Genomic DNA, 14004 nt, shown 5'->3' with positions numbered 1-14004 from the left:
AAGGCAACTATTTTGAGTTACCTGTTTCCAAACACGACATGAAATATGACCCCACACGACCCAAGCCTATTTCTAATTTTCAGACAATTCCATTGTGGATTGTTCACCTAAAATAAGAAGTAAAGAGTAATCTAGTAACTTCCAATTGTACCCCTTGTTTTCATTCCTCTTAATTTTGGTGTGCATTTGTTTAATGGATAAACAGAGTATCAATCTCAAAAGGAGAATTCTCAGGTTCAGGTAAATGACTCATCATATCACTCTTTCTTTTCCCTCAATTTCCTCTTCAAATATACTCGCGTTTTCTTAAGATCCCAATTCTCTCTTGTCTGATTATTTTGGTAAACCCTAAATCTCACCCCCAATTTTATTAATCAATTTCTAATTTTAATGTTTCGCTACTACTTCACCAATTTATGTTGTTAATTAATTACGTTTTTTTCGTTTTCTTTTTCAGATCACTGGAAGCTTGATCACTTGTACACTGCGTTAATTGATTCACCATGAATCCGAGAAGGTTTGCATCCTTAATTTCTTGATTTTTGATGTTGTTTTTGGTTCAATTGATTCATACGATTGCTTGTTTTCCAGTTTCCCTAATTTTATCTGCATTTCTATAGTATGATCAGTGAAGAATTGATTTAATTGTGAAGTTTTTGGTATTACTTGAATCTTTATTGCTGGTGATGCTGTGAAAGTACAGAAAGTGTGATTTATATGTGTCAATGTGTCATCAATTGCCTAGCAATGCTGTAAACTTTAATACCGCGAATGTTTCTTAATCGAGGCGTTGTTTTGATTTATAAGCCATTGGTACGGGTGAGGTTCTGTCGTTTATTAGATATGTTTGCAAGTGATAGAATTAACAATGTGCAATTATTCTTCTGCTGGAAGCTGTATATGTAGAAAGAAGCATATTATGTATCCAAACTGTTGATTTGTTTGCCTGGACCTGTATATTTGTGTGATGGTGTATGTAAATGATTTTTTTTAGTATACGGAAAATGAGGTGATATCTGTGATAGAGTTGCACAGTAAAGTAATGCTAAATGTGCTGTTAGCTCAGAGTATAGGATTCTGCATCGTATATTTTACTTGCTCGTATATCTGCATTTTGTTGGAAAGATATTAAGGTTTTAAAACGTAGATGACTAGAGGCTAGTAGACGTATCTAGATGCAGCATCAAATAGATGTGCTGTTTTAAAGTTGGCACAAAATCTGCATATGCTTGGGGAGTTTGAGTTGCTTCTAGACATTTATACATACTTCTATGAACTATTTGAGATGCAAAAGTTACCAAAAAGTCTTTGTAACATTGCTGCCTTTTTGTCTAGAACTTTGTAGCAGAATGATTTTCATCTTTCATGGTGCTTTACATCTACAATTAAAGTTTCCTATGGTTTCTTGTTTGTATGCAGGGATTATAGAGGGTCTAGAACTTCTGCTTTTGATGGCATTGAGGAGGGAGGTATCAGGGCCTCATCCTCGTATTCCTCTCATGAAATTGATGAACACGACAATGATACAGCACTTGATGGGTTGCAAGATAGAGTTAATCTTCTGAAAAGAGTAAGTTTTTGTTTCCTTGGTTTATGAATGTGTATCGTATTTGTTGAATCTGGTACGGTTACCTTTATCAATCTGCCAATTACTATGTCACATTTTCCTCCCGTCTAATCCATAGTTAATTGTGTTAGTTAATACTCAAGGTCCGAGAATTTGGTTTTCTTTGAATTAAAATGATTTGCGTGGTAAAAGCTATCAGTTTGGTTGCCTTAGGATTCTTTGGTCTTCAAACTTCTGGCCTGATTTGTGTATGCCCATATAATAGCCTTGGGAACATTACAAATTACAGTGTCATTTAATTGTTTTTGGCTTAGAAAATCTGTTAGATTAAGCCAAAATATCTTGACTGGCTTGAGGTGAGCTAGCATCAGCATGTGACACACAGCTAATGTGAAAGGGTAGTGTCCATCTCCAGTCTCCTATGCGTGCTATTAGGGTGACATACATGTGTGGGCATTGATATAAATCCCACTTTAAGTCTAGAACCTGGGCATCAGAAAGGAATCTGATTTTGGGTAAATGCAAAATACTATGTTGCAACCGCAATTTGAGTGGCAGGGATGACTGGTAGTCAGTTATCATTTACCATTGGAGTGGCAGATGCAAAATATGCAATTATGCCACAAATTTTCATGAGGGATGCCTTTAGTTTGCAAAAGATTACTAGAGTACTTCTAGTATTGTGTTACCCACAACTCCACAAGGCCAAAAGTAATAAAGTTTCTTTAGAATTATGTTAACTGCTATAATTGTATACTTCACCCTACTTAGAGGCAAATGAAATTTTTATTAAGGGGTTACTTCTACTTGTCTGCAAACTCTGCATATGTAAATTTAAGGCCTCTGGGGATTGTTCTTATGTGTCCTTGTTATGTACTCATATTGTACATAAATAATGGGGTCAAATCATGCTACTTTACTAATATATGCATAAACTCTTAGAATAGAAAAGCAATAGGTAAATGCTGCGTATCCAATTCCCATGGGATGCACTTATATTATGTGTGTTGAATTATGACCAAAAACTAATTTGTTGAATCATTTCGCGCTATATATATGTTGCAGTTAAGTGGTGACATAAATGAAGAAGTTGATGCTCATAACCGGATGTTGGACAGAATGGTATGTTTATGACAGTCACTAGTCCCATATTTTAAATGGTTATATCTTTTCATTTTGCTATCATAGTGAGATTTTTACATGAGACTTATATCAATTACTCCTTTAGGGCAACGAAATGGATGCATCACGAGGATTCTTGTCAGGAACTGTGGATCGGTTTAAGCAGGTAAATTTGATTGGCTATGCATACTTCCCCATATGCTGATAATTCATTCCATAGTCAGCTGCTATTTTGTACTGATAAAGTTTCCTGTTCTCAGGCATTCGAGACCAAATCAAGCAGACGAATGTTCACTCTTGTGGCCTCATTTGTGGTTCTTTTCCTTATTATCTACTATCTTACTAGATAATCCAAATAGCTAAAAATTGATACAACTCCAGGCTTTGTATCTGAAGTGGGTCGCTGCCTCAAGTCTTTTCTTTCTCAGTTGCCGTGTATTCCATATGAAATTGGTACAGCAGATTGTAAAAAAATTGCAAAGCCATAAGAAGGGTACTTGAATGTATGAAGTTTGTAACTGTGCTTTGTTTGAGTGTGATATCAAATATTTCCAGTTGAATGTATGTTCTTGCCTTTATTCAGCTGTGAACATTTTTCTCATGTGGAATTAACTGCACATGCGTCTTTCATTACTCCGTATAACATCTCATGCTGGTTCACATGCTTGGCTGGGAGACGTTAGAGCTTTTTTTACGAGTCTACATTTGCTATGAAGGAATGTCATCATAGGCGTCTTGTCAAGGTTTCTCGACTGTGAAAGAGGACAAGTAAATTCTATGGCAAAACATCAAACTATGAGAGAGAGAATCATTCAGATTTCAGAGTAGCCCTTTCATATTTGCTTAAAAATTCACTTGCAAAAGTCATTTCCAATAACTTTTATTTTTATGTTTGTAACACTATTGTACTACTCCAGTATTTTGTCATCATCGATCTTGATATCGAAGGGTCACGAGATGAACGACTGAAAAGCAGTTTGCTACACCATGTTTTCCCTAGAGCTAACAATCATCTCTTCAAAGCGCAATTACTGGGTTCTGAACTTCTGATTAGTTTCGTAATTTCTGTAAAATTAAAACAAAAAAGAAATGCACCAGCCGGGAATCGAACCCGGGTCTGTACCGTGGCAGGGTACTATTCTACCACTAGACCACTGGTTGATTGAAAATTATGAGCAGTTTTTTATAATTGTTGTTTGTATATTTGTTGTCTGTAAGTAAACTTTTTTTTTTTTTTTTTTTTTGAGGAAGTCTGTAAGTAAACTTGTTACTTAATTAAGTCAATTTTCCTAATTATAGATTGAATAAATAAAAGAGAAAGACTGAAGAAAAAGTAAAGGAACTGGAAAAAAATGACATTTATACATTTACACGTCAATTTAAAGTACTTTAAAATTGTGAAATACTCAGTATAAGTTGTGAGTTTGTGACTCTGATAGTTTTTCTTTACTTATTTATTTATTTGATTTTGGGGATTTCTTCGCCGTACTTATTCCCCAGTCAAAATCATAATTATATATATAAAACACGATGCTCAAATCATTTAGTACAATTATACACACATGATAGTATACTTTGAATGTTTGAAAATTATTTAATAAAATTGCAATTCAACATTAAGAATTTTACTAAATAATTAATCTTAGCATATGAAATGTTAGTGACTGTGCTCAAGTAGAATACATTATTATTTTTAATTGTAAACATAATACTCGTAATTATTAATATAATTATAAAATTGTTGGTACATTGTGAAGTCTCCATAAATGATGTTTACATTCCTTGACTGCTTCATAATATATATTTTTATCTAGTTTCATTACTAGAACTACGTAACTAACTCTCTTTAATTACAGAAAAACTTGCGTGGACCTGGTCCACAATAATATTATTGTGAACCCGAAGTTTATACACACGCAACTGACTTTATATTGAACATAGTGACCTTTATTTTTAACATAGTAACCTTTTTCTTTAACATAGTAACCTTTATTAAAACTTGTATAACGTTTAATATTATTGTGAACTTAAAGTACGGCGTTATGATCCTAATTTTAACATAGTGACTTTAATTATTTATATTGACCTTATAAAATTTTTCATTAAAAAAATTAACCTCTTATAGCCTATATATTACCAAAATGACTTTTATTTTAAAAATGGTGACCTTTATTTAATTATAGTGACTTTTTTTTTTATTAATAAAGAATCATATTTTCTCTAATATTAATGGTCCATAATAAATTAGTGTGAACCAGGTCTATTTAAGAATTTGTACTTTAATTATTCCCACTCCAAAAGTACAAAAAGCTAAAAACAAAAATTAATTCGTACTTATATCATACTATATATTAATCAACATTCGGTTACAGAGAATCATGAAGCATAAGATAATATTACGTACTAATCATTCCTCAATCTAGAGTTAGGGGTTCGATTCTCATCTCCCACGAGTTAAAATTTCACCCCGGCCCTTCTCAAACCTAGTGGTCCCCTTATAATATAAACTACAACGTCTAGCCATATTAGGGCGGTGAGATTGTAGCATCTTATTAGCTAGTTGGCTTAATTTAATTACCATGAATAGTGACCAAGACGAAGTTCAAGATCCAACTCTTCTGCCCCTTGACTATGATCATGATCTTGAATCTTCTTCCCTAGCATATGACCCGAACCGCCTCTCAAGCTTGGACTATGATCTCCAAGAAACCGATGAACACGACCCTCAAAACTCGAGCTATTCCCATTTTTAAGGTGATTAGAGGAGTAGAATAATCTTGTATTAGCAACATCAACATGATAATCATCCTCCTCTAATAATATTTCTTTGTTGCTAAAAATAGCATTATTATTGTTTTTATTATTAGTAGTAGTAGGCTCTTTAGTAGGGCTAGGTTTGTTGGTAGTAGGTTTAGCCCTATCTTTTCTATGAATATTCATGTGACCTCCTAAAGCTTGAGCTGTGGTGAACCCTCTTTGGCAAAACACACAATCATAGGATCTTATGCTTCCACCACTATCCATATGATCATGCTCGTCGTGATCCGTTTGATCTTGTTGATGGTGATGATAATCAATTTCTTGGAGGTTGAAGAAGAAGCTCACGAATATATTTGTATGATCTTATATTAAAAGGTTTAGATCAAAACATAGAGACTATATAATAAATATTCATTTCATGGCAAAGAAGCTTACTATAAGCCTTGATATATATAAGGTCTTGTGCATGACATAAAATATTAGGAGTTGATGTAGATGGGAGATAAGGACAAGGTGATTGTGATTTAATAAATTTAGAAAGAAGCTAAGGTTAAAGATGAAATTATAGGTCAAATAACAGAACACTATTATATCTCTCTTTTTTCTTCCCCTTTAATTCTAATTATGTTTCTTTTCTAATTTTCAACCATACCAATTGGAGTGACATGTGTGTATTAGATAGATAATAGTACTCTAATACAGTAAACAACGACAATTAGTAACTTAAATTAGTTGTAATACCGTATATAATACAGTAAAACAATGACAACTAACTCAATTAGTTGTATAGGCTAGGATAACAAAAAGTATAGTATCTACGACATTACTTTTATTTATGAGGAATTGGTAAATTACAACAATTATTTCTTGTTAGAGAAATCAAAATCAACATATATGACTATAGTCGTATGATAATAGATATCATACTACAATTTATTGCACTCAAAAGAAAGATATTGTTCCTCACTATTTGCAATTGACAATACTCCCATCTAAAGATAGATTTTCTAGAAAATATCTCCGCCCTTTATCTAAATTTTTATTTTGACCGTACACATTTTGATTTCCTATTTTAAACAACTTTTCTTTCTTTTTCCGTAATAAAGTCTTTCCATTTGATAGAATTTGTTAATCATAATTGTCTCTTTTCTTTCACCACTTTTGAGATTTAGATTATGCATTTTCTTCCCTTTTGGTGCAATTAGATTTAACTAATATAATTTGAGCAAATATTACTGGAGGCTAGTTTCTTTTATGGTGCACTCTTTATTGCATTAAGACTACTACTATAAGTTTCGAGTTTGTGGTTCGACAGACTTTGTCACTTAGCTCAAAATTGACCAAATGCTCATTTGAGCTAGTGTAAATCTAAGTCATTTAATAAAAATTTGCCTAAATCAAAGTTTTATAATATCACACTTTACAACTAACTAATACTTTTGGCAAAGCTCATGCATACGTATATATAATCCATTTAGAAGCAAAAGTCATGCATTTATAAGTTGAAAATGTCTTTCTCTTTCTCTTTATTATTTATTTTTAATGTAATTTATTGCAAATAGCCAGAAGTACCACTTTTAAGACGGTGGTATGGAGATTTTGTTTATAAAAAATGGGATTTTATAAGATATATATATGGGGAATAATAATATCATCCCATAATCATCTTTTTTAACTCTTTATTTTATTTTCTTTTTGGATTATTAATGGCGGAACTTGATAATTTAAATCTATATTATAAGCCAAGGTTCAAGCCTTTAAACCGTAAAGATTAAAAACAAATAGATATATAAATAAATTGACCTAAATTTTATATGGCTAGCCCCGAATCTAACTAATTAATGGTTAAAATTTATTGTTGTTCAATTTTAGTAATTCTCGGTATTTACAAATTAAATATTTACAAGTTTTAATGGCTCAAATCGACATTTCTTTCACTTTCATTCTAAATCAAATCATTCTTATTGTGATATACTACCTAGTTTATATAATAACTAAGAGCTAGACGACCATATAAGAAGTAAAATGATTCATCTTTGATGTCATGTCAAATTGACACCAAAAGCTAACTTCTTTTAGCTATCTACCAAGACAAATTATTAGAGACTATTACTTACATCTATTCCTGAGTGTACATATGCCACTGTACTCCAGTCTCATCGGATAATACTCCTATTGTCCTTATGTAAATTTTGATATTGATAATTCATCAAAAGATATATGTAGATATATATATACCATATATGGAAATTATATAGATTCAATAATGCTCTCTTTAAAATCGCAAATAATCAAAAATTGATATTCTGGTTCCTAATTATTCTTTCACTGATCTCATGTACATATACCTTTTTTAAGACTATACACATATCAAGTGGATAAGTTATGAGTAGAGTAAACCAATTTGAAACAGAAAAATTATATATAGCTGATCAAAGGAACGTCGTACATCTATAAAGATTAGCAGCATGTATTATACACATATAGAGATCTCGTAGTGATCCAGCATAAGTAGTATGTCATACGTACATTAATCTTCTTTCTATAATTCTTCAAATCATGGCTTCACATACATACATTATAATAAATGAGCTAGATAGTTATAAGAACTTTCCAATTGAAAATGAAAGGAGAGGCAAAAATAAACATTATGTTTGTATTATGTAACTTGTCTAAACTATGATTTATGTTGCTTTCTACACGTTTGACTACAAACATATACTATAAACTTTTGGACATCCAATCAACATATAATATAATATAAGTTACAAATATAAAAATATATCATGCATATATTATGTTGATCTTACAAGCGTGACAAATCTCACAATAACTAATTCTTGCATGCTTCTAAGCTTTATTGTTAGCTTCTTCTTAATGTCTATAAACGATAATGAAAAACAAGAAAACATCAAATAACATAAAAACATGATGGCCATCTTGTTATATGCATGAGGTGTTCGTTCCTTCTTCCCTTTTATTATTCATACAATGATGTTACAATTGATTATATTGATTCATTTTTTGAAATCTTATTTGCTGAAATTCTAACAAAGGTTATGTTGATTATACAAATACAAGTATATTTTCCATAATATTATATGTCTATACTTTATCTTAGCTTTATTCTTTTATTAATAGAGATAAACTACCTATTCTATATAACAACTTGAGGTACTATCTACAATAGAAAACAAATTAATACCCTTCGAGTACTTTAAACTATTACTTTGTGTAAAGGATCACAGTATGGCTTGAGTGGAAATTAATCGATTTAGAATTAAATTCTATTCTTTATGTGATTTTCGATTATTCAAAGCCTAATTAATGAACGTATTAGACGTTATTAGAACTTATTTTAGATATAAATTGGATAATCCTTATTAATCTGGATTTATTTTTCCTGCATCTATATAGTTTATTTGGATCACGGACTTAGTACCCTTATTTAATTTGAACTTATTAAAAATGAAATGTTTGAAATTAAGGTGAGCAAAAGAGGACCTACATATATAACCCTGCCAAACATGCCTTAGGTGTTATACCTAATCGATTAGAAAACAAGTAAATTAAAATAAATTAAAGTAACACTAGTAATGTATATACTTGTATAGCTTATATATATTTTTGGTGTATTGAGAGTCATAAAGGTTAGATATATAAATAGAATTTCAATACAAGTATAATTTCTTAAGAACCTTTAGAATTTAGAAGTTCATGATAAATTGACAATTAACAAACATAAATTTCAGAAATGTTATAGTCAACTCAAATCCAAAATCTGAGGCAAAAATTAGGATAACCGTCACAATTATCAAACATATTAACTAATAAATTACCTAGAAAATTTGGCACCGTTGACAAAAATACAAAATCCAATGTATCTGTTACATATCATAGCTTCTACTAATTCAATCATAGAGTTAACTTTAAATACATGCTCAATTTATAATCACATTTTCAACTGACGTACGTGTTAAGCTGATTCAAGGAAAACGAACATAAAAACCCTTAAAAATGAAGATGAATACAAATTAGTAAGTGAAGAATGAATGACACCTTTGGTCCACCAATGAAATTGACAGCACTACATAAATCTAATGCATGCGTTATTAAATTTATCTTAGGATAAATTAATTTAGGTGTATATAATATGGTACATTCTATGAAATTAATATAGAATTCCTTTTTTTATCAGAAAATAACTAGTTATATTAATCCAAATGAGAAAACAACATATATAATTAGCTAAGATTAATGTTTTGGCATAATATGCATGTTGTATTAATTAGCTGGACTAATAGTAAAGGTGGACGACAAAGAGTAGTTCGAAATAAATAAAGCATGCTCAAGTATTATTAGTGTTAATTATTGACTTAAATTATGTTTATATATATAATTATATATTGATTAAGAGAATTAGGAAAAAGGGATGACTTCTACTAGTTATGGACAATTAGGAAAGACATGATAGACAACTACTAGAGTGATGCAACCATGTAACACGCCCCTTACCAAATGTATTTGTCTTCTTTTTATTTTGATTATACTACTTTTTACTGTTAATTTAAAAAAGAAGATTATCATATTATACTTTCTAAAGCATGAGATGATCGAAACGGCATGGATAAGAAGTAAAGGGTGTTTTAATTTTATTTATTTTTATTTATTTATTTTGCAATATTCGAAGATGTAATTTTATTATGACTGTATTTAAAAATGTGGCTGAGATATCTAAAAGAGTAGGTATATTGTAGTGTACGTGTACTTATTTTATGGCGCACCCATGTGTGTAGTAGACGTGTTGTAATTGAATTAAGGATTAAATATAGATGATAATACCATTATTATTACAAATTAAAGTAAATTAGGAACTTTGAGTAACAACCTAAGATCTTTAATTTGCAAAGTGATTAAAAAATTAGGGTTTAACGTGTAATATTATTTCTTTCACATTATTTAATTTTCAGCTTGCCCTCATCTATCTATTCTACTCCCTTCGAGGGTACTAACGGTGTTAAGAGTGTGGAGAGAAGAAAAATAAGTGCACTTTGTGTAGGGGAGGTTGAAAGTATGATACTTTATTATATGTAGATAGAGTATGGTAAAAATATGTTAAAATCATGATATAAAAGTGTAACCTACAAAAAAAAAAAAAAAAAAAAAAAAAAAAAAAAAAAAAAAAAAGATGAGAATATAAAGTATGAAACTAACATAAAATAAATTTAGTGTTTTGGGCTGCCTATGCGTTTTATGGGCTTAATAATATGGGTCATGTTGGGCCTCTTTGCTGCCCAAAAAACGTTTGGGCCTATATGATTAATTATAGGTTTGCCAACCCACTACGAAAATGACATGAACTCTGATGACCAATTTCATTTCTCAGAGATTTTGCCTTTTTGCCAAAAATATGAGTGACAAATTGCCAACATATCATATTTCCATTTATGGACAGGATATGTATCATACAGTACGTAATATGCTAAAATATTGACCCACCATGCGTCCATGCCTTCAAAATGTATCTCAATCTAATTTTCATTGTTGCGTATGTAATTTTTAATCTACTAAGCTAGTAATATGACAAATAAGGGTAGGGCTGAGCAAAACTACCCGAAAAACCGAAAACCCGAAAAACCGATCCGTAACCGTTTCGAAAATTAGGGTACCCGATCCAATAATCATAACGGTTCGGGTACCCGTTCCGATAATTTGTTATCGGGTATGGTTATGGGTATCATTTTAAAATTAACGGTTACCCGTTCCGATCCGATAAGCATTTTTTTGCTTTTTTTCCCTACTTAAATCTATTAATATAAATCTAAATTTTTACTTTACTTCATAATCACTTTATTATATCAATGATTAGTAATATTATTAATAATTTAGTCAAGATCATATGGTATTGTTGTTAATTAGTTGTAAATTATATCATAATAACTACGTAATTAAGTATAATTATCATTATTGGATATCTTATTGGGTACCCGATAACCGATCCGAAAATCCGGGTACCCGAAGTCCGGGTACCCGAACTTATCGGTTCCGGTTATGGGTATCACTTTTAGTGATTTTGGTTATCGGGTACCCGAACCGTTAGTACTAACGGTACGGGTACCCGTCCCATGCTCACCCCTAAATAAGGGTATGTTCACTTCAGCTTAATTTCAGTTCAATTCCTAATTTCCTTGTCTCATAAAATATTCATTTCAGCTCTATTCAGTTCAGTTCAGTTCAGTTCAGCTTCAATCAGTTCATTTCAATAAATGTGAACATGCCCTAAATTTAAATAAATATACTCATGTATTCCATATATAAAATAAATATAAAAATAAAAAACAAGACGTTAAACAAGAATGAATTTTTGAAAAAGTATCCTCGAAAAAGGTCGATTATTATATTTTAACCTTTTGTTTTAAATAATAAAAAATTATGGTGGATGTATAGATGCATAATGTGAAGGAAAGATAGAGGAGGAAGAAAAGGAATGATGAGAGTGACGTGCGCCGACTAATAGTGTGTAATTTTAAGGGCAAGAAGACATTCTCATTCACTCACTCTAGCTTCCTTTATGCCATCCCCTCTTCTTTCACTAAATTATAGCCTTTATTTACTTCCTTTCCATACAAAACTTGTACTCCTTTTTTACCCACTCACTCCTTTTTTTACTTCTTTTACTTTACTCAACACAAAGTAATAGAAGTACCAAACAATTCAATTACTACTCCCTCCGTTGCTATTAGTTGCAGTATATATATATATTGTCACAACGACGTACTTATCATTAAAACTATGATCTGGTGTAACAAAAGATATCATGGACTCCTTGTGATACATGTTGAGTCGTTAGTTTCTAATCAATTTAGCTATCTCAAACACTTAACTCGTGTTGCCAAGACATGGATCGATGTTGTTGCCTAGCCAAGGCACATATGCTGCCAAGGCACGAGGCATATAAAACACCTCATCCTTACAAAAAAAAAAAAAACCTATTTATGGGAATAGAGGGTTGTATGTTCGATGGCTTAACTTGCCACAATCATTTTGCCTCATTATATTACTATTGTTTATGACAAGCCTGAACCTTGGAAACGAACGCCCTAGGACCATATTGGACTTCCCCAACTCAATAAGGTCCCAAAAACAGGGGCGGAGCAAGAAATTGTATATTAAGGGGGCCAAACTTTATATACTACGTAAGTATTGCAAGGAAAAATAAAAAATAAAAGTATAAAAATGCAAAGTAAAATTTAAAAAATAAAAGTGTTGAGACTAGGTTTCGAACCTGAGATGAAAATGGACTTTATTCTCAACTAAAACCTGCTGAGCTAATAATGACTACCATAATATGTTGCAACATTTAATACATATTTTATACCAAGGGGGAGGCCATGACCCACCCCAGCCCCCCCTTGGTTCCGCCACTGCCCAAAAAGTGCCAAATATACATTTCTAAAGTTTTAAAATCAATTCTCTATTATATTAACTGATAGAGTATAAAGCATAATAATGGGCCTCAACCATGAGCTGATGGTTGTTGAGGCCCAATATTATGTTTTATACTCTATCAAATTAAACGACCAAGCTAAGCTAGCATTTTGAAGGGGTGGAGTAATGTTCCAAGTCACCAAGTCACCACGTACATCACTCCACTCAGTCTCTATCTATCTCCAATGATGAGAAAATGCATAAGGTGCATGCGATGTAAAAGGTGTGCTTTGAGTTTTGTTGGTTGATGAGACGCTTGTAGTGTTCCAAGTGTTCTTTGTTAGGTTAAAACTTCTAGGTGTTCAAGCATTAGCTCCTACTCATAGGTTGTACATAACTTTAGCTCGCTTTTAGCATTGCAAAGTTTCACTTCAAGTTTCTTTTGTTTTAGCTATTAAAACATTCTCTTTTAACAACGCATATATACATAGTGGAAAAAAGAAGAATGATGAAATAGGATTTTAAAATCCGAATAAAAGTGTATAATACAGAGCATGATATATCTTCTCTAATATGTAACATGCATATAGCTAGATTTAACATAAAATATTGCAAAAACAACATTGATTTAAATCAACTCAGTAAGTATTATTATTATGTTGTCATGTTAAGAGCTCCCTAATTGTAAGATTTTTTAAAAAAAAACCATAAAAACTAAAGAACATATAAAGTAACTACGTACTTTTTTTTTGACAAAAAACGTAACTACGTACATACTTAGAAGAGATGTATTATTACTACAGCATATTATATTGGTACGTATGTATTATATCAGGATATTTGCATTAAACTTTATTTTAAGAACTCCATAATTGTAAGACAACAAACACATATTCATTCAATTCGTTCATCATAATATGTTATTCTCTCTCATTGTACTAAGAACACAGAAAGAGCAGAGAGAGAAAGAGAAGAAGAGAGTGTTTGCTAAAAATAGCAAGAACTTGGCTAAATTTCAAGTGTGGCAAATATAGAAAGGCCATCATGCCACTGATCTGACATTCAGAGACATCTAGGGAACATGCGAAAATTACATTTTTGTAAAATAAATTTTCTAAATATTTTTA

At 31.3% G+C, this 14004-nt stretch overlaps 2 protein-coding genes across 2 annotated transcripts; one reads left to right on the top strand and one right to left on the bottom strand.

The window, feature by feature from the left end:
- The first annotated feature begins 143 nt into the window (after positions 1–143).
- Positions 144–3301, top strand: LOC145598322 (bet1-like SNARE 1-1). Its single transcript, XM_081654662.1, has 6 exons — positions 144–240; positions 458–517; positions 1420–1570; positions 2633–2689; positions 2796–2855; positions 2950–3301. The coding sequence occupies exons 2-6, from the start codon at positions 504–506 to the stop codon at positions 3037–3039; spliced, it is 372 nt and encodes a 123-aa protein (XP_081510788.1). The 5' UTR covers positions 144–240; positions 458–503; the 3' UTR covers positions 3040–3301.
- Positions 3302–5263: 1962 nt separating this feature from the next.
- On the bottom strand, positions 5264–5713 carry LOC145597241 (putative transcriptional regulator RABBIT EARS). Its single transcript, XM_081653389.1, has one exon. The coding sequence runs from the start codon at positions 5711–5713 to the stop codon at positions 5264–5266; it is 450 nt and encodes a 149-aa protein (XP_081509515.1).
- Positions 5714–14004: the final 8291 nt, after the last annotated feature.

This window comes from Chenopodium album, chromosome 20, assembly GCF_948465745.1.
Source record: "Chenopodium album chromosome 20, dcCheAlbu1.1, whole genome shotgun sequence".
NCBI lineage: Eukaryota > Viridiplantae > Streptophyta > Magnoliopsida > Caryophyllales > Amaranthaceae > Chenopodium > Chenopodium album.
This window is presented reverse-complemented; position numbering and strand designations above follow the sequence as displayed.

Bases quoted from the DNA above. Each gene is read 5' to 3' on its own strand.
- LOC145598322 (XM_081654662.1), top strand. The intron at 1,571-2,632 runs GTAAGTTTTTGT...TATATGTTGCAG, and splicing joins GAGTTAATCTTCTGAAAAGA to TTAAGTGGTGACATAAATGA. The intron at 2,856-2,949 runs GTAAATTTGATT...TCCTGTTCTCAG, and splicing joins CTGTGGATCGGTTTAAGCAG to GCATTCGAGACCAAATCAAG.
- LOC145597241 (XM_081653389.1), bottom strand. From the start codon at position 5,713: ATGGATAGTGGTGGAAGCATAAGATCCTATGATTGTGTGTTTTGCCAA.